The sequence below is a fragment of the Tamandua tetradactyla genome, chromosome 14 (genome assembly GCF_023851605.1).
Source record: "Tamandua tetradactyla isolate mTamTet1 chromosome 14, mTamTet1.pri, whole genome shotgun sequence".
NCBI classification, from domain to species: Eukaryota; Metazoa; Chordata; class Mammalia; order Pilosa; family Myrmecophagidae; genus Tamandua; species Tamandua tetradactyla.
The window spans coordinates 69,369,076-69,390,165 of NC_135340.1; the positions used below are offsets into that span (position 1 = coordinate 69,369,076).

A 21,090-nucleotide genomic window follows, 5' to 3' on the forward strand; every position below is an offset into this window, starting at 1 on the left:
ATGAAATTCATTTTATACTTCCTAAATATTTTCATTTTTAATGTTATATTTTCTTCATAAATTAAAAGAGAATACATATGAAAATGCTTTGAGGAGTATATATTGCACTTAAATTTTATAGTTAAAAATATTCAAAAGAAACTCTTCATACTTTGTAAGAACTTTCTGTGTATATTGGTTCAGGTCAACAAAAATTACCTGAGTGGCTATTACGTGTAATCACTACAGTAGCTTCAGAAAATAAAAAGAGAAATAAAATGTGGCTTTGGGTATCAAGAAAGATATTGGTCTCCAATTTTGTTACTTGAGGCCATATATTTCAACTATTTGTAAAGAATATTATGTTTAAAATTAATATTTAAAATGATTACAAATATATTGTATGGTTTAAAAAAAAGGGGGGACGGTGAAAAAAATACAGTCAGCTAGTTAGCTATCATTAAAAACCTAAGTGCCTAACACAGTTCCAAGTGTTTTAAATATATTAGCTCTAATTCTCTTAAAAAGGTAATTACCGATATTCTCATTTTATTGATTGGGCACTGAGGCTGAGTACAATTGAATAATTTGCCTGTGGTTTTAATGCTAAGTGGCTGAAATGGAATCTGAAGGAGGATGGTCTCTTTCCAAATTTGTTCTATTACTTTATCCAGCCTAACACACATTGACTTTGAAAGTAAAACACAAAAAGGCATACCTTATACTATGAATAAAAGACCTCGGAATATTATAGCTCAGCTAGGACAACCACAAAACAGCAATACACACTGTTCTAGACCCTTTATCTTCTTTTTTGTTTGTTTTTTGCATGGGCAGGCACCTGGAATCGAACCTAGGTCGCTGGCATGGTAGGCAAGAACTCTGCCTGCTGAGCCACTGTGGCCTGCCTTTTTTTTAAGTTTGGCATTCTTTGAGCTTTATTTGGGTAGAACCACATGTATTCTTCTGTAACTTGTTTTGTTGTTCCATGTGACTTTTTTTGTTAATTTTATTAATAAAGTCAATCAACATGCAATGCAAATATTCTTAACGTATGAACATTCCATACTTTGTGGGCAATCAATGGCTCACAACATCATCACATAGTTGTATATTCATCACCATGATCCTTTCTGAGAACATTTACATCACTCCAGAAAAAGAAATAAAAAGAAAAAAAAAAACAGCTCATACATACGGTACCCCTTTCCCCTCCCTCTCACTGACCACTAGTATTTCCCTCCACTCAATGTATTTTAACATTTGTTCCCCCTATTATTTATTTTTAATCCATATTTTTTACTCATCTGTTCAGAGCACAGATAAAAGGAGCATCAGAACAAGGTTTTCACAATCATATAGTCACTTTGTGAGAGTTATATCATTATCCAATCATCTTAAAGAAACATGGCTACTGGAACACAGCTCTACAGTTTCAGGCACTTCCCTCTAGCCTCTTTAATACAGCTTAAACTAAAAAGAGGTTATCTATGTAATGCTTAAGAATAATCTCCAGGATAACCTCTTGACTCTATTTAAAATCTCTCAGCCACTGACACTCTATTTCATTTCTCTCTTCTTCCTTTCAGTCAAGAAGGTTTTCTCAATTCCCAGCTAATTCGAGGATTTCTGTCCTACATTGTCTGGGAGGTTTACACCCCTGGGAGACATGCCCCACATAGAAGGGGGAGGGCAATGAGTTTGCTTGCTGTATTGGCTGAGAAATAGGCCACATCTGAGCAACCAAAGAGGTTCTCTGGGGGTGACTGCTAGGCCTAATATTAAGTAGGCTTAGCCTATCCTTTGAGGGGATAAATTTCATATGAACAAACCTCAAGATTGAGGGTCCAGCCTATTGATTTTGTTGTCCTCAGTGCTTGCGAAAATATCAGGCCTTCTCCAAAAGGCAATGTTGAATTTTCCCTCTTTGTCACCATTCCCCCAAATACTTTTTCATTCACTGTTCAAAGGACTTTGCAAATACTTTTTCATTCACTGTTCAAATCACTCTGGACAAAGCTACAGAATCGCATGCCCTACTCAAGGTTCCATGTACTTATGGTGTTGAATTAAACTGTCCATATAAGTTATATTAGGAGATGCACCAGTCAAAATTTAAACTTTGTACCAAATAAACATTTTTTGCTTTAGTCTCACACATAAGTTAAAGTTTTGAAATACATCTATTCATGTGCTTCATGTTGTCATTCAATTCCCTGAGTCCCTACTCACATTTTTCCATTCTTTTCCCTATGTTTTCTTTTGCTTATCAGATTTCAGATGCCCCATCCTCCAGTTCACTAATCCTATCCTCTGCCTCTTGAAATCTAATGTTGTAGGTTTCCATTGTTTTTTATCTCTTCTACTTTCATTTCCATAAGTTCTGTGATTTGTTTTTTCAGACTTTTGATTTCTTCTTTTTGTTCATCCCTTGCCTTCTTTATATCGTCCCTCAATTCATTGAGTTGATTTTTGATGAAGTTTTCCATGTCTATTTGAACATTCTGAATCAATTGTTTCAACTCCTGCATCTCATTTGAATTGCTGGTTTGTTCCTCTGACTGGGTCCTATCTTCAATTTTCTAGTATGATTCATTATTTTTTGCTGGTGTCTAGTCATTTAATTTCCTTAATTAGTTTATTCTGGAGATTGTTTTCACTTTGTTTACATAGGATTTTCTTGTTGGATGACTTTGTTGTCTATCTGTTCTTTGACATTCAGTTCAGCTTGTTCTAGATCTCTGGCTTAGGTTTTGTTTAACAGATCAGAATTTTTCATTTCTTGTCTTCTTGTTTCTTCCTGTGACTGTATGGTGCCTTTTTTTTCCCCCCTTAGGAGAGTCTACTTAGGTGTTATAGACCCCAGACAGGTTATCCCAGACGAAACTGGCCTCCTCTCAGGAGGAAAGAGTCACCTGTGTCAGTTTTCCCTGAGACTGAGACCCATCAGGTTGAAAGACTTTCCTCTGAAGCCTCTAAACTCTGTGCTTTTCCTATCCTGCCCAGTATGTGGAGCCTGTTTGTCTGTAGGACCCACCAGCATAAGGTAATGTGGTACCTTTAACTTCAGCAGACTCTCCCTGCTGAGGTGTGGTTGAGACAGAGGAAAGGTTGTAGGCTGGCTTTAATCACTTCACTTTTCCAAACCCTGGGGTCTGAATTCCTTGAGGGAGGGAATTCACCGGAGCTGGGTCCCACCCCTCTCCTGGGGAAGGCACAGGCTCCAGACAAGCTTAATTCTGCACATGGCTGGGATAGGTGGAGACTGAGAAGCCTTGCTTTTGTATCCAAAGAGCAGTCAAGCTTTAGAAACACAGCCACAAAAAGGAAAAGAAAAAAAATTATTTTCAGAGCAGGAGGCCCCCCCCCCCATTCCTCGGGTTTGCCAATCAAGAGCTTAAGTTGGTATATTGCTCTGTGTATCTCCAGGTCCTATGTGCCCCCTCCTTTCCATCAGGGCCCAGACTCTAACAAGTATTTTCTGCTATCCAATACAAAAAAAACTGTTCTTTTTCTTTTCTTTTTCCATCAGCCCTGCCCTCTCTGTGCTGGGGCAAAAACCAGCAATCTCAGCTTTTACTCAAGGTTCAACTGAGGTAGGGGCCTATTTTCAGTAGTCAGAGTTTGTTAATTAATTCCACAATTGGAGCTTGGTTGCCCTCAGCCCCTGCTAGGAGTCAAGACTCTTTCCTTTCCCCTCTGGGGACTCAGGGTTCTGGGTGGGCTCACAGCTGGTCCAGACTGGGGTACGCTGTGTGTCAAGTCACTGACGTGGCCCCAGCAATTGTTCTGTACTGTTCCTGGCTATTTGCTGGCTTCTTTGGAGGAGAAACTACATCCCACACCTCACTAAGCTGCCATCTTGACTCTCTGTGTCCAGACCCTTTATCTCTTGCTCCCCATTACCACCAGGGACTTCAGCAATCACTGACTTTTAGCTCTTTATTCTAAGGACAAGTAAATTTAAGAAAAAAGAGCATATCGTGACTTACAATAAAATCAGGCATTGGGAAGGTAATGCCTTTATTTAAATCTCAAATATCTCCAACTTCAAACAAATGGTTCATTTTCAACCTCATAATCATATCACATATTACAATATGTAGACTTGTAATATTCAATTAGGAACAAAAAGAGTATGTGATAGTTTACTTATTCATTAAACAAGTTTTCAATGCTTGCTGTAGCTACCTGGGATTGGAAGAATGGATGGATGAATGAATGAATAAATAAACAGATATTTCCCAGAGAATCTTCACACAGAAGTGACAGTTTGAAAGATAAATAAATGCTTACCAGGTAGAGAAGTAGGCGAAGACATTCTTGCCATAGGAAAGGTAGTGAATAAAGAGCCTGAACTGGGAAAATATGGTGAAATGAAGAAATGGTGAGGAAGACCTATCCCTACCCCATACACACACATTATGTGCAAATACATTTCTCTTCTTTCCTTGAGAGAAATTTTATTCTCCTTCTGAGCTCTCTTCCTTCAGCCACTCTTCAAATGCCAGTACATGAACACCTCTTCTCCTCCCTTGCTTCTTCAAAAGTGACATTAATATAATTCATTTCTTCTCTGTCTTTACTTATACAATGGACCTACAAAGTCCAAATATTACAAAGAAAAAGCCTGAAAAAACAGAACAAAACAAAACGCCTTAAATGACAGTTGTGTTGGGAGCTGTTTTCTTCATCCTATCTCCCCTGAGTAAAGTGTCACTGATAAGTTCAGATCAGAGAAGTAGCAGAAGTCACTGCATTTTGAACTTAGAGTTTGTCCATCTATTGTAAGAGAATTCAAAGAAAATTGGTTTAGCGATCTTGATTCAGTAACAAGTGAGACATCAATCTTGCGATGGAAGTGGTTTCCGTAATTCATAATAAATCTCTAAGAGGAACTGTGAAAGTTAAGTGTCTCACCATATTTCTGTTTGGTGGCTCAGAGTTGAAGGAATTATGCTGTAACTAGAGAATTTAATTACAATTTGAGAGTCTGCTGCTGCTTTCTCTCAGGATGGCTTACGGCAGGATTCTGGCTGATGATTTCCTCAATCAATGTCCAGCCTTCCAGCCTGAATTGAAAGGAGATTATTCACAGTTCCTAGAAGATATTTTAAAATATATTTTTGTTGATCATAACAGAAAGCTATTAAGAATAAAATGTTTTCACTAATTTTACTAACCATATTTTAATATATACCCTTACCACTTATTTCAATGTGCATATGTATACTTCTATTCATATATATGTTTAATATTTCTCTTATTAATGTGCCTCTTAACAGCACCTGGTAGAATACTATTTAAAATTTTACAGAACCTTCTTTGCTATACTTAAAATATCTAGCTATATATTTTGCATATTCTTAAAAAACATGGTTATTAATGATGAGTTCACTTTTGGTTTTATTTCTGATGTATTTGCCATGCAAAATATTTTAGTAGCCTTCATTAGAGCTAGCTCAATACTAAAGGTGTAGTTTTCATTTTTGAAAGAATGCTATGTACAGCTTTAACAATTGGCTTCTGATCTGGGGCTGCTTATTGTAGAAAGAGCTTGCTTTTTGCCATTGAAATCAGCTTTGTTGACTTTATGAACTCTGGGCATCTCTCTACGTAGAGCAAGCAATTTTAGAATGGGTTAAATGCTGCTCATTGGGATAAGGAGATTTTTTTTTCTCTTAATTGTAGGAAATATGGTTTGGGGACATATCAAGGAAGTTCTAGCTCACAATATTTAAAAACCTCAGTAAGACCATTTGCAAAGTTGGAATGTATAATTAAAGAAATTAGTCTTTTAAATAGCTGCCAAAAGAAAGTTGTGAAAACAATGATGGGTTTTCCAGTATCATGACACCTGTGAATTACAAACAAAAAAATGAAAGAAAAAGAAAAACACACAAATACAATAATCCTGAGTCTAGAAAGGAAAAAAAAAATTTCTTTAACTTTGGAAAGAACAAAATGCCTTATTCTCCTGGGAAAAAATCAGTCCTCTCTTGAACAGAGAAAAAAATATCAAATTAGGAATAAAATATCACTCTTTAAGAAGAGTTTTAGATATAATTAAAGCAAAACTACAAAGCAAATTACTTGGATCTAACAGTACTAAGTTTGTTAAGAGTTTGTACAGCAAAATATCTTATTTTCATGTAAAGTTAAGTTTTATGAAACACATTTTAAATAATTAAGGAATGCCATAAAACAGCAGGTAAAAACTAGTTAATAGTTTATAAATTAGACATATTTAAAATCATTTCTTATTTAAGCAAACTTTAAGTTACTAGGTGTTTTATTCTTTTATCACTTAATTCTGTCAAAATTGCATTCAGTTTCACATTAAGACAAAATTTTAGGGGTTAATTTATTGCGTTCAAGATTTCAAGAATTCCAGGTATAGGAATTTGAAGGCTAGTATGGTAGATTAATTACTCCATGCTTGAGGGGAAAAAAGCTCATTATATCGCTGTTTTACCATCTTTAGTGAAGGCTATTCTATATCCATGTTGGTAAAACTGAGAAACTGGAAGTGAGAGTACAGAAGACTCCTGCTTATTTCTCATTGGCTGTAACTATGTCACATGGTCATCGCTAGTTGCAGAGGAGACTGTAAAATTGTGAAAGGAATGGGGGATGGACTACTAGTATCTGCTATAGTCCACGTCTTAACTGGTTAACATTTATAACAGCCTTTCTACCCATATGTTTGCTTAAAAATGAACTCATCCCCTCCTTTCCAAGACAGACAATCCCAAAATTATATCCAGTTACTGCATTTAGCCTGAAGCCCAGAATCTTTGGGTCCTACATCGTCTCACCATAAGCTTCAGGTTTGGCGGTTTGTTATTCAGTCGCCTTCCTCCAACACTCCCGATGTATAATTGCAGGGAGGGAAGAAGATAACAGCAATCTGAAAATTCCTATTCAGTAAGAGGGGGAAAATGGGAAAGGTGTGGCTGTTGCTGGTACATAGCAAATATAGTGTCTGGATGGGAATATTATGGATTTCCAGGACCTATTTGATCGGGTAGTTACTTGGTAGCCAATCTGACAGTTCCTGGTACTTCTTTCTGGGTGAATACTTTTATCCATTTTCGTCCAAGTCCTTGATTTTGCGTCTGGGGAGACCTTCCGTGCCCGTTATTGCTAATGCCTATACTTGGGGTGGGAACTATTCAAAGTGGAAGAATGAAATAAGGGTTTAAAAATAATTGAAAGGTGTTAAATTAGCTACGATAACCATAAATTCGAACTATCCCAGGAAAGCCAGCAAGTTCTAGTGGGGAGATGACTCTGCTTGGAGCCAACTTCCTATTGCTATGAGGTCAGGAACCCAGGAATTACTTTAAAAACAAACGTAGTCAGCCAAACCCGAAGTACATTTGTCAATTCTTTTCTCTGGAAAGTTTACCATATACCACAGGCTATCTGCTTCGAGGCAATTTTATGAATGAGTAACTACATAAGCCTGGGAATTTTTGCTTTTAGCTGCTGCCTGCTCTATTCTAACCTATTCCTCTCCCCTAACCTAATTGTCTTCTGCTTCAAGCCCTATAAAATAATACCAGGGTGAAAATGGAACATCCTTAATCTGATCTTTGCCACTAAATTCCTCCTCATTGTCACTCAGAGAACTCCTAAAGAAAGGTGTTTGAAAAAGGCCCGAATAACAATTTTATCTCTTTTTGAAGTTGTACTTAGAAGCTTCTGCTTTATATAGATAACATTTTTGGATACAGAAACAGCCAGCTTTTCTCAACCCTGCAGGGATCCAAATTATGATATTCTGAGTCAATTTACACTGCAGACCACAAGCAGAGGGAGCCTCTTATGTTCCCATGCCTCTCTGTTTGTAGGTTTTCTAGCTCTAGTTTGAATGCCTCTCTTGCAGTATATTTTTGATAGTGGCAGGATTTAATAAGTGCATGCCAACATTCTGAATTTTATTCCTATCATTCCTGCTAATAAAAAGCCTCGGTTGGCATATGGTCTGGATTCCCAGGTACAGCAAGGAAAAGTTTGACCAGCTGTTTTGCTGTTGCAAATCAAGTGTAGTGGGTTTCCAGCCTGACACTGCCTGTCCCCATCATCTACAGAGCCAATTCCACTTTAGGTTCTGTTTCTTATAGCTCCTTTCTTTCTTTAATAATTATTGCATTAGTCAGTATTCTTATTTGTAAACAACAGGATCCACTCTGGTTGATTTATGCATGAGAAGATTATTTAATAAACTATCAGGTCACTCTAGAATCTTTGGAGTAGTCAAAGTGCCAGCCTGTTATGAAGCAACATGTAAGAATAATGCCCAAACACATTGTGGGGCTGCTTTGAACAAAACACCATTGTGACTGTTCTACATTGTTGCACATGAGAACTGAAAGTCAGAAACTCTGTCTAAAAAATTTAAAGCCTCTACCACTGCTATTGCCAAAAAAACAATTCTCCAGCATATGGCCATGGCATCGTATCACTCACTTTTATGTTGCCTCAAAATGAAGGCTAAATGGGTGAATGGATGTATAGATAGATGTATGGATGAGGGAATATTGAGTTCTTAAAGTCATAATAAACACAGAAAACACATACTGAATTTATGAAAAAACTTAATAATGGAAATGAGGGCTGTCTTTTGAAAGGTATGCTTCAACCTAGTACCAAAAAAAGAGCTATTTCTAACAGAAGTGTGGACACGAAGATAGTATTCTCTCCCTTGCCTCTTGTGTGTGTGTGTGTATAATGTATATGTATATATAGACATATTTACTAGATATATATACAGAAAGGAAGAGTTTATAGTGTGTGTATAGATATATATCTATACACACATATAAAATATTACTTTTATATGGATTACTACTTGTGTACGTGTTAAACTAGCTAAAAATACCAGCTTATTTTTATAACATAAACTACACTTTCAAAAATTCTTCAGGATGGGCCACGGTGGCTCAGCAGGCAGCATTCTTGCCTGCCATGCCAGAGACCCGGGTTCGAGTCCCCATGCCAGCCCATGGAAAAAAAAAGAAAGAAAAAATTCTTCAAAACGAGACAGGATACTTTATCTTGTTAAATAATGGATTTAGAAATGATTACCACCTTTACAATCTAGTGCTTGCTATTATACCTGGCATTTTAACTCTGATGATTCAGTTTATCAAAAGATGACAGAAAGGGACATCATTCTGTTTTTGTAATATTTTAAGTTTTATGTTTACAGCAATAATAACTATTTTCCCTGCTACTCTGAGTTTTTTTTCATTGTTTTTCCAAGAAAAGAATGAGATAAATGGGCTAAAAATTTTTTTTTGCTACCACAAAAAAAAAAAAAAATTAAAATCTCAGCCATTTCTAGTGTAAAGTTTGGGCAAATTACATAAGATTTCACAATCCAAATATCTTTTTCTACAACCGATTTTGGTGCATAATGTGGAATTTTGAGTAGATGGCAGACAGCTGTACTGTTATCCCTTCAGCCTGCTCTCCTTGGGCTTTGCCAGCTGCTAAGGGGTTCAGCATTGTGGATTAATTAGTCCTCCCCTCCACATTTCACTAGTAAAATAGCAATCAAAATTGGAGAATATTTTCAATAAATAAATTTCTGAGAATGGTGAAAGTGTTCTTCCGTCAAATATAGTAAAGATGGTCTTATTTTGGTAGACCTTTGTGGGGGGGGTTTTGTCAGGTGAATATTTATTGAATGACAGACATTAAAAACTGTGCCACGGTGGCTCAGCAGGTAAGAGTGCTTGCCTGTGCCCATGTAAAAAAAAAAAAAAAAGCTATGCCAGGAATAGATATTAATAAGCATAGTTGCTGACGTCAAAAAGAACTTACAGGATAATAACACATTAATAATAATGACTAATATAGATCAAATACTTAACTATGTGTCTGGCCCTTATAAAGATAAGGAAACAGATTCTTAGAAGTTAACTCAAGTAAAATAGTCAGCAGTTTTAAACCCTATCAGAACCACTACCCATTTTTGTATAAAATAATTCATAATGATTCTTTTCTATGGTAAAACAAAATAATATCTAATTTAACCATATCTACAGATATAATTTTAAAATGACTATAATGTCCCAGCTGTAATATAAAGGAGAAATAAAACTGTTCCAATGTATGTTTCAATGTATAAGGGCTCAGACACAGCCACCTTAGAACATACAATTTAGTAGATAAATACTTTCAAGTATTGGTAAAACCAGCATGAATGTGATGGTTGAAAGTATAGATTGATAGAAATGCTTGATTCCAGTATTTTGAGTAGCTTTGACATAGGTGATGCAGAATGGAGAACAAGTCATATTAAAGCTCTGAACAGCAACAAAAATTCTTCTTTTAATAGCGGTTTAACACCAGTTGCTTTCTAAGAAATTTCTATAGCTAGCAAAGTATGTAAAACATTTGCTGTGTTCTTGTAAAAGAGTGAGGTTCTAAGCCAAGGTTTTACATGTTCATTAGTGTCTAATGAGGCATTTTAAATTGTGCAGGACTGTCTTGTTGCCGATAGTGTCCCCAATGTTTGTGCAACCAAATAAGCCCTCTAAAAATTGTTGAAATGTATGCTGATGAAAACTCCTGAGTTAAGTAGAAATGATGGGATCAGGATTTATGTATCGGTATGTCAAACTCCATATCTTAATCATATATGTAAAATATTAGCTTGCATCATAGGTTATTTTTTTAAACTTTTTTATTGAATAAAATATCATACATACAACGTGAAGAAATTAAAAAAACAATAGTTCCCAAAGAAACCCTCAACAAGTAGTTACAGGACAGATCCCAGAGATTGTCATGGGCTACTATACAATCCTCTCACATTTTTCCTTCTAGCTGCTCCAGAATATAGGAGGCTAGAAGGCATAAATATTTCTTTACCATCAAATCGACTTTTTTTGAGAAATAACGTATATACAAAAAAGCAATAAGTTTTAAAGCACAGCACCACAAATAGTTGTAGAACATATTTCAGAGTTTGACATAGGTTATAATTCCACAATTTTAGGTTTTTCCTTCTAGATACTCTAAGATACTGGGGACTAAAAGAGATAACAATTTAATGATTCAGCATTCATATTCATTTGTTAAATCCTATCTTCTCTGTATAACTTCACCATGACCTATGACCTTTCCATCCCTCTCTTTAGGAGTATTTGGACTATGGCTATTCTAACTTTAATTTTGGAAGAGGCTGTCAATAAATTGGGGTAGGGAGATGGAAGTAGCTGATATTCTGGAGAGGCTGGACTCACTAGGTTTCAGGACTTATCTGGTCCAGGGACCCATCTGGAGGTTGTAGTTTCTGGAAAGTTACTCTAATGCCTGGAACCCTTGTGGAATTTTATATTTTGTCCTAGGATTGGCTGGAATGGTCCTGATTGGGGGTTGGCAGGTTATGATAGGTAGCAATGTCTAACTGAAGCTTGTGTAAGAGTGACCTCCAGAGTAGCCTCTCGACTCTATTTGAACTCTCTCTATCACTGATATTTTATTAGTTATATTTCTTTTCCCCCTTTTGGTCCGGATGGGATTGTTGATCCCATGGTGCCAGGGCCAAGAATTCATCCCTGGGAGTCCTCTCCCATGCCGCCAGGGAGACTTTCACCCCTGGGCTAGGAGAGATATTATACCATCAGGAGTTCATAAATCATTTTTGTGTCTGGACCGACTTGGCAGTCTAGTGAAGAGTATGATCCCTTGTCAAAATTATGATTTTTAAATACATAAGACAGTTTGTAGTATTGAAAAGAAAATCAATTATACTGAAATATAGTTAGTAATGATAGGTATAAATGATAATTCAAAATTCATAAAACTTGTAATGTTATATGTAAATATGGTTTCTGTTGTTGAAAAATTGTAACAGATACTGGATAATATTACTGTGGTTTGTTGCCCATGTTCATAATTGAAGGAAAATAAAGAAGTTTTTATTTTTATTTTTAAATCCAAGTTTAGGGACCCTCTGAACTCATCCATGGTCCCCAGGTTAACAACTCCTGTGCTAGAGCAAATGAATATGGAGACTATATTCAGAGCTTTGGGTTGATCATGATAAACTGGTTCAAAAAGCTGGGGAAAAAGTCATATAAAGCAAGTGACTAGCTGATTATTAAAGAATAATTAGTTAACACACGGACAACGAAGGTCTATGCATTCTATGCATAGAGAAGAGAATATATGTAAGTCATACTGGAAAGACCATGATATGTTTAGGCACTACTAAGCAGTTTCCCTTGACTGAAACAGCAACCAAAAGAAAACAAAATATAACATGGAAATAAGGGACAAACTAAAATGTGCTTTTTTTTTTTTTCTTTTAAAAAGTGGGCAGTTTTACTCTACTTCTACTTGATCTAACTGTATCTTCCATGTTTACAGGGTTTTTCGGTTTATTATGTTATTGCATATAGCTGTACTGTGTTATTTTATACTCTGTGAAGTCTGCTTTCTCAACACTCAGTGCAATAATATGAACTTTATATTCATAGTGCAGAATTTTCTGAGCTTGGATATGTTGTTCAAGATAACTGTTGCAAATAGGAAATATGTCACAAAAAAATAGCACCACAGCAAAGATTTCTGACCCACATGTGATTATATCTAGTTCTATTAAGTGAAATAGGATGGAATGGAATAAGATTGTCCTTTATTAATGTAATTTAACTAATACAGTTTTTCTTCACTAAGTGATAACTGCAAAATCCCATGGATGGGAGGACCAATTGAAAACCTTGTTATATACTATACACTGTCTTTCCAGATTGGATAGATTTAAAATAGATTGCTAGTATCAGCTTCCCTTTAGGGCCGTTATAGATGGCTACTAACTTATCCACATTTATTTTCAGTGAGTGTCATAACTCCACGGACCGAATCAAAGTCAGAGTGTGGGATGAAGATGATGACATAAAATCCAGAGTCAAGCAACATTTCAAAAAGGAGTCAGATGATTTTCTGGGCCAAACAATTGTAGAAGTGAGGACACTGAGTGGAGAGATGGATGTCTGGTACAACTTAGGTGACTATATTTTTATCTACTTGAGAAGTGGTTACGTAAAATTCCAGATCATCTATGGCATGTATTATGTTCCCATACAGATAAAAATAATCAATGTCCTTCCATTGCATTCTGTTAGGTTTCAGGTAGTTTAGTTTCATTAGATTCTGGAAGTGATCATTATGAACTTAAGTTGAGAAGCATTGAAAGATATTAGAAAATTTGAAAGGGAAAGAGAAAATTTTTCTTTTCCTTTTTTTTTGCAAAAAGCTTTTTAAAGAATCAAGTGGTATGGGCCTTGGTAGCTAAGCAGGTAGAGTTCTTGCCTGCCATGCCGCAGACCCAGGTTTGATTCCTGGTGCCTGCCCATGTGAAAAAAAGGAAGCAACTTCAACTGGATGTCTTTTCTGAGAAAAATCTAATCTCATTCTTAATCATAAAATACAGTTTTAAAAACCAATGCCAAATTGGGGTGCTTGGGTGGTTCAGTGGTAGAATGGTCACCTTCCATGAGGGAAACCCAGGCTGGACTCCTGGACCGTGTACCGCACCCTCCCCCCACTCCAAAAAAAAAAAAAAAAACTAATGCCAAATCTATGGAAACAAATAATCAGCCTATGCTTTAATGCTAATTGACTTATTTCCTTCTGACCCCTTAATGTAAATTTTGCAATAAAGAAAAAAATGTACTTTGTATGTCTTTCAAATGATGATATAAAAATAAGCTTCAGTTGGCAAAGTCAAATACGCCATGTGGACTTGTGCTAACTCTGATGATGAAGATATATGTTTAATTGGTATGATTTTTTTTTTAAATGCAATTTGAGTGTGAAATTAAAAAGACAAATTTTAAATTTACTTTTACTAGAATCTAATGATAATCTAGAATCTTTAATGCTAATTTAATAGTAGTAAAATTTATGGGTTACCTTATTTTCTGTAAAGGATATCCAAAATTTTTAAATAATATCTCCTGGAATGTTTTACTTAGACTTTTGAGAGCTGACAGGATGGAAATCAAAGAAGGGTTTATAGGGTTTATAGTCCTAGGTTTATAAAAGTCACTGTTTAGTATAACAATATATCTTAGCAATTTAAAGATTGCTTTTGACTTTTCAAAAACCTAACAGCTTCAAGTAATGTAATAATTGACAAAGTGAAAAGAAAAAGTCACTTAGAATGAATGAAACTCTAAATTATTTAGTATTTTAAAGGCAGGAAGAGGTGTAACTTACCTGAACACATATGATTAAAATAGACTAAGAACTCATTATCAAAGTATTTTATTTTAAGGGAGCTTCTGTAAAGAGGAGAGAAGTATCTTCTATAATCAGAATATTTCTGACATATAATTGCTGCTTCTAAATTATTGGAGTGGATTTTTTTCCCCTCAGTTATGAGAACCCTCCAGCATTTGTTTACACTATTAAATACTGATAGATGAAAACAGATATGTTAAGTGAGGGTAAATTCAGGTTATCAACCTTATCTAATATTTGCAAATTGTGTTTTAATTAAAGAAGTAAAGGTAAAGATGACACCTATACATATACTTTTTCTTTCCTGTAATAAGTTGACATAGTAAAGGTATGTAATTCAGAACAGAAATTCCTCAAATTTGTTCTCTTTACAGTGTTTATAGGCTCAGCATAATGACGGGTAAATTCAGAGTGTAGAGCAATTTGAATGTGCTGTTAGTAAAATCAACTATCCAGCTCTCAAGCTGAATGTGCTCTTCAGTTTGTAACAGGAAAGCATGAAAGAATACACACTGAGCCTTTGCTTACTCACCATCAGTTAGTACTTTTGTGCCCTCATTTCTCACATTCAACCTTTTGAGACAGAGGAGAGAGAGAGAGAGAAAACAAGTTTAGCTATGTGTCAAATTCCCCACTGGGCTCAGCCCTGTGTTTCTCTGAAAGCCACTGATACACCTTAGGACCCACGTGGAACACACAAAGACATGCAAGTTATTTGGCTGAATTGATTACATATTGATTCCATTCAATAAATAAATTAATCTAACACCATAGATAAATACAAGCTGTGGGCTTTAGGCCTTAATAAATCACCAAGGAAGAAAATTATTCCTTAATTAGATTTTTTTTTTCTTTTTTAGCCAGACGTTTGACTGTTCTTTTCAAGCATAGAAAGAAAAAGGAAGAAACCAAGCAGTTGAAGTTTTTAGATAAAATAGTTTCCTGGTAACATTATATTTAAGTGATCTTGCTTGTAATTATCCAAATAATTTATTTTACTTGTATAAACTGATAAAATCCGTAAAAATTTATTTAGGAATGGCAGGATATCCTGAGGAAATTTTCCTGTTTGTAGTATCTGTAATGCAGTTTATCCAGACAGTGATAAAATTGGCAACAATTTGAAATTGTATTTTGGAGAAGTATAGATTACTCGATAATCAAGCCTGATCTAGAAAAATGACACTTAGCCCCTTGATCCTTTACCTTAAGCTTTTGAGAACTTGTATGAAAACGTGGTATTACTGAGCACGACTGACTACTTGTTTTGCTTCATCAGAAAAACGGACAGATAAGTCGGCTGTATCTGGGGCCATTCGATTAAAAATCAATGTGGAAATAAAAGGAGAGGAGAAGGTTGCTCCATATCATATACAATATACATGTTTGCATGAGGTAAATAAAAATTGAATTATATTAAACACTGAACTAGATAAGATACTGTATTGGTTATAAAATAAAATAATTGATTTATAAAATCATTCGATTAGGCATATGGAGTTAATATTGGAATTTGTTGTCTTTGCACATGACTGTTGCAAGTGATATGTTAGGGTATCGTAAAACCTATGTATTGCCACCTGAGAAGGTTGTTGGCTAGTGAGAGTTTGAATGAAGCACATGAGGCTGGTACTAATGAAAGGGCAATAAGATGATTAATGCAAAACAAACCAAATTAAATGACCATTTTTTCAAGGAAGAAGAAGAGTATTAAAGTATTTACTGAAGAAATGAGCCATGACAAAGCATTAAAAGATATAGTAAAATGAAAGAGAGGGTCCAAACCATGTTTTTCTTGAGAACTCTGAGTTAGTGCAGATTTTATTGAAGATTTAATTGTGAGCATCTGTAATAACAATAGAAAAAGACAAATGCTGCTGTTGTCTGAGTGGCTTTTGGAAGCCAAAAGGAAGGGACTGGTTGGGCTACAGGGGAGTCAGAGACCACTGGACATAAATCAAAGGTCACATTTCCTCATCCCTTCTGTATCTTGGAGAAAGAATCTTGGGCCTCTGTTGGATGCTTTGCACCCAAGAGCTAAGTGACAGGTGTTCCCATGGCCTTCTGATGCAATGATATGATACTTGTCCCATTAATAAAAAAAATATGGGGTGAAATTGAAGAATGTACCTTTCCCCATTTTCAAGGAGGTAAAGGAAGGCCTTCCCAAGACAGAAATAGGCAGCTGAGGGAATCTTTGCTCTTTTGTACATATTATCTTTTGTAAATTTATTTATGAAAATGTATATATGTAATTATTTGCACCTGCATTTTATGAAAGGAGAAATGAAGAACAGTGCTTGTCATTTACATATAACACAAGTAAGTGGATTTAGGACCTAGCCTAATTTCATGACTACAGTCTTGATATCATTCAAGAAAGGTGATTCAACTTTGAGACCAATAAAAATAAATCCCTTGAACTGGCATGTGCTATGGAGCCTTCTCCCTTGCCTTATAGGGTGGTCAGAAAAGATTCAAGATGAGAGGAATAGCCTTATTCTTTTCAGTGTCTCTCCTGCTGGTCCAAGTACCAGAAAGTACTCCATTCAAGCAAATATCCTTCAGTTGACCTAGGCTGCATCCGTGTTTATCCTAATCTTTTTAGAAGCCAAAGGAATTGTGGATAGTAATTTTTTTTCCTTACTAAATTCTCAAATATTAATTTTCACCCCCAGTTGATTACCCTGACTCCTGTAATTTTTTAGTCAAATCCCCTTATTTACATAACTAAATGCTGAATATAACCATAACCATATCATTTTTCCAGGGCACTATGACTTTACTCAGAGCTCTTGAATGCAAAACAGGTTCGAGCATATAGAAATGTTTACATGACAAAACTTTTACTTCCTTCTGAAAATGTCTTGATGTGAAAGAAAATATTTATATTGATTATTCTGTATATGTACAAACAATAGTCAAAGCAGAAAAGATGAGGTGAATTAGAATAAAAATATAAGATATTTCCATGGGCTATAGATGCTGATGAAACATTAGAAGCAATTGCAATTATTATACAAGTGTGTTTTACTTAAAGTTGCAGTTAAATATTTCTGGCCTATTCTGAGGAATCACTGAACAATTGAAGGCCCTTCTACTTTTAGAATCTCTTCCATTACTTGACTGAGATAAAATCCAATGGTGGAGTGAAAATCCCAGAGGTCAAAGGAGATGAAGCATGGAAGGTTTTCTTTGATGATGCTTCCCAAGAAATAGTGGATGAATTTGCCATGCGTTATGGGATTGAATCCATATATCAGGCTATGACGTAAGTACAATAGAATATTTACATGATCAAAAATCTCTGTTGTAATTTAAGAAAAAAGCAAATTTTCATTTCACTTCTAATTCCAATTAAATGTTGATTAAAGAGACAATTGTATGTTAATGTTAGTTGGCTGACCACACTCTTACAGCTTTAAAGGGCTTAATGACTTTGCAAGTCACCTGGAAACTTCTTATAAATGCCAAATATCCAGATCCATCGCAGGCCTACTGAAACAGAAACTCTGAGGGTAGAGCCAAGCAATCATTTTTTTTTTTTTGAAATCCAAACTACTTTTTTTATTATTAATTAAAGAAAAAAAAAGAAATTAACACAACATTTAGAAATCATTCCATTCTACATATGCAATCAGTAATTCTTAACATCATCACATGGATGCATGATCATCATTTCTTAGTACATTTGCATCGATTTAGGAAAAGAACTAGCAAAATAACAGAAAAAGATATAGAATGTTAATATACAGAAAAAAATAAAAATAATAATAGTAAAAAAAGGGAAAAAGAAAAAAATATATACAAACAGACAAACAAACAAAAAAAACCCTATAGCTTAGATGCAGCTTCATTCAGTGTTTTAACATGATTACTTTACAATTAGGTATTATTGTGCTGTCCATTTTTGAGTTTTTGTATCTAGTCCTGTTGCACAGTCTGTATCCCTTCAGCTCCAATTACCCATTATCTTACCCTGTTTTTAACTCCTGCTGGTCTCTGTTACCAATGACATATTCCAAGTTTATTCTCGAATGTCAGTTCACATCAGTGGGACCATACAGTATTTGTCCTTTAGTTTTTGGCTAGACTCACTCAGCGTAATGTTCTCTAGGTCCATCCATGTTATTACATGCTTCATAAGTTTATTCTGTCTTAAAGCTACATAATATTCCATCGTATGTATATACCACAGTTTGTTTAGCCACTCGTCTGTTGATGGACATTTTGGCTGTTTCCATCTCTTTGCAATTGTAAATAATGCTGCTATAAACATTGGTGTGCAAATGTCCGTTTGTGTCTTTGCCCTTAAGTCCTTTGAGTAGATACCTAGCAATGGTATTGCTGGGTCATATGGCAATTCTATATTCAGTTTTTTGAGGAACCGCCAAACTGCCTTCCACAGTGGTTGCACCATTTGACATTCCCACCAACAGTGGATAAGTGTGCCTCTTTCTCCGCATCCTCTCCAGCACTTGTCATTTTCTGTTTTGTTGATAATGGCCATTCTGGTGGGTGTGAGATGATATCTCATTGTGGTTTTGATTTGCATTTCTCTAGTGGCCAGGGACATTGAGCATCTCTTCATGTGCCTTTTGGCCATTTGTATTTCCTCTTCTGAGAGGTGTCTGTTCAAGTCTTTTTCCCATTTTGTAATTGGGTTGGCTGTCTTTTTGTTGTTGAGTTGGACAATCTCTTTATAAATTCTGGATACTAGACCTTTATCTGATATGCCGTTTCCAAATATTGTCTCCCATTGTGTAGGCTGTCTTTCTACTTTCTTGATGAAGTTCTTTGATGCACAAAAGTGTTTAATTTTGAGGAGTTCCCATTTATTTATTTCTTTCTTCAGTGCTCTTGCTTTAGGTTTAAGGTCCATAAAACCGCCTCCAATTGTAAGTTTCATAAGATATCTCCCTACATTTTCCTCTAACTGTTTTATGGCCTTAGACCTAATGTTTAGATCTTTGATCCATTTTGAGTTAACTTTTGTATAGGGTGTGAGATACGGGTCTTCTTTCATTCTTTTGCATATGGATATCCAGTTCTCTAGGCACCATTTATTGAAGAGACTGTTCTGTCCCAGGTGAGTTGGCTTGACTGCCTTATCAAAGATCAAATGTCCATAGATGAGAGGGTCTATATCTGAGCACTCTATTCGATTCCATCGGTCGATATATCTATCTTTATGCCAACACCATGCTATTTTGACCACTGTGGCTTCATAATATGTCTTAAAGTCCGGCAGTGCGAGACCTCCAACTTCGTTTTTTTTCCTCAAGATACTTTTAGCAATTCGGGGCACCCTGCCCTTCCAGATAAATTTGCTTATTGGTTTTTCTATTTCTGAAAAATAAGTTGTTGGGATTTTGATTGGTATTGCATTGAATCTGTAAATCAATTTAGGTAGGATTGACATCTTAACTATATTTAGTCTTCCAATCCATGAACACGGTATGCCCTTCCATCTATTTAGGTCTTCTGTGATTTCTTTTAGCAGTTTTTTGTAGTTTTCTTTGTATAGGTTTTTTGTCTCTTTAGTTAAATTTATTCCTAGGTATTTTATTCTTTTAGTTGCAATTATAAATGGGATTCGTTTCTTGATTTCCCCCTCAGCTTGTTCATTGCTAGTGTATAGAAATGCTACAGATTTTTAAATGTTGATCTTGTAACCTGCTACTTTGCTGTACTCATTTATTCGCTCTAGTAGTTTTGTTGTGGATTTTTCCAGGTTTTCAACATATAGTATCATATCATCTGCAAACAGTGATAGTTTTACTTCTTCCTTTCCAATTTTGATGCCTTGTATTTCTTTTTCTTGTCTAATTTCTCTGGATAGAACCTCCAACATGATGTTGAATAATAGTGGTGATAATGGACATCCTTGTCTTGTTCCTGATCTTAGGGGGAAAGTTTTCAATTTTTCTCCATTGAGGATGATATTAGCTGTGGGTGTTTCATATATTCCCTCTATCATTTTAAGGAAGTTCCCTTGTATTCCTATCTTTTATGTTTCAACATAGATTCCTATGTTGAATCTTGTCAAATGCCTTCTCTGCATCAATTGAGATGATCATGTGATTTTACTGCTTTAATTGGTTGATATGGTGTATTACATTAATTGATTTTCTTATATTGAACCATCCTTGCATACCTGGGATGAATCCTACTTGGTCATGATGTATAATTCTTTTAATGTGTTGTTGGATTCGATTTGCTAGAATTTTTTGAGGATTTTTGCATCTATATTCATTAGAGAGATTGGTCTGTAGTTTTCTTTTTTTGTAATATCTTTGCCTCGTTTTGGTATGAGGGTGATGTTGGCTTCATAGAATGAATTAGGTAGCTTTCCCTCCACTTCATTTTTTTGAGGAGTTTGAGGAGAGTTGGTACTAATTCTTTCTGGAATGTTTGGTAGAATTCACATGTGAAGTCGTCTGGTCCTGGACTTTTCTTTTTAGGAAGATTTTGAATGACTGCTTCAATTTCTTTACTTGTGATTGGTTTGTTGAGGTCATCTATCTCTTCTTGAGTCAAAGTTGGTTGTTCATGTCTTTCCAGGAACCTGTCCATTTCATCTAAATTGTTGTATTTATTAGCATAAAGTTGTTCATAGTATCCTGTTATTACCTCCTTTATTTCTGTGAGGTCAGTGGTTATGTCTCCTCTTCCATTTCTGATCTTATTTATTTGCATCCTCTCTCTTCTTCTTTTTGTCAATCTTGCTAAGGGCCCATCAATCTTATTGATTTTCTCATAGAACCAACTTCTGGTCTTATTGATTTTCTCTATTGTTTTCATGTTTTCAATTTCATTTATTTCTGCTCTAATCTTTGTTAT

General features: G+C 35.4%; 1 protein-coding gene across 2 annotated transcripts in view; it reads left to right on the forward strand.

Moving 5' to 3' along the window:
• The window catches only part of UNC13C (unc-13 homolog C), a 663,640-nt gene that overhangs the window by 310,052 nt on the left and 332,498 nt on the right, over nt 1-21,090 (forward strand). For both annotated transcript variants that reach the window (XM_077127956.1, XM_077127957.1), the window contains exons 10-12: nt 12,840-13,009; nt 15,527-15,642; nt 17,355-17,518. In XM_077127956.1, coding sequence (XP_076984071.1) covers nt 12,840-13,009; nt 15,527-15,642; nt 17,355-17,518 — 450 coding nt within the window. The remainder of the gene's footprint in view (nt 1-12,839; nt 13,010-15,526; nt 15,643-17,354; nt 17,519-21,090) is intronic.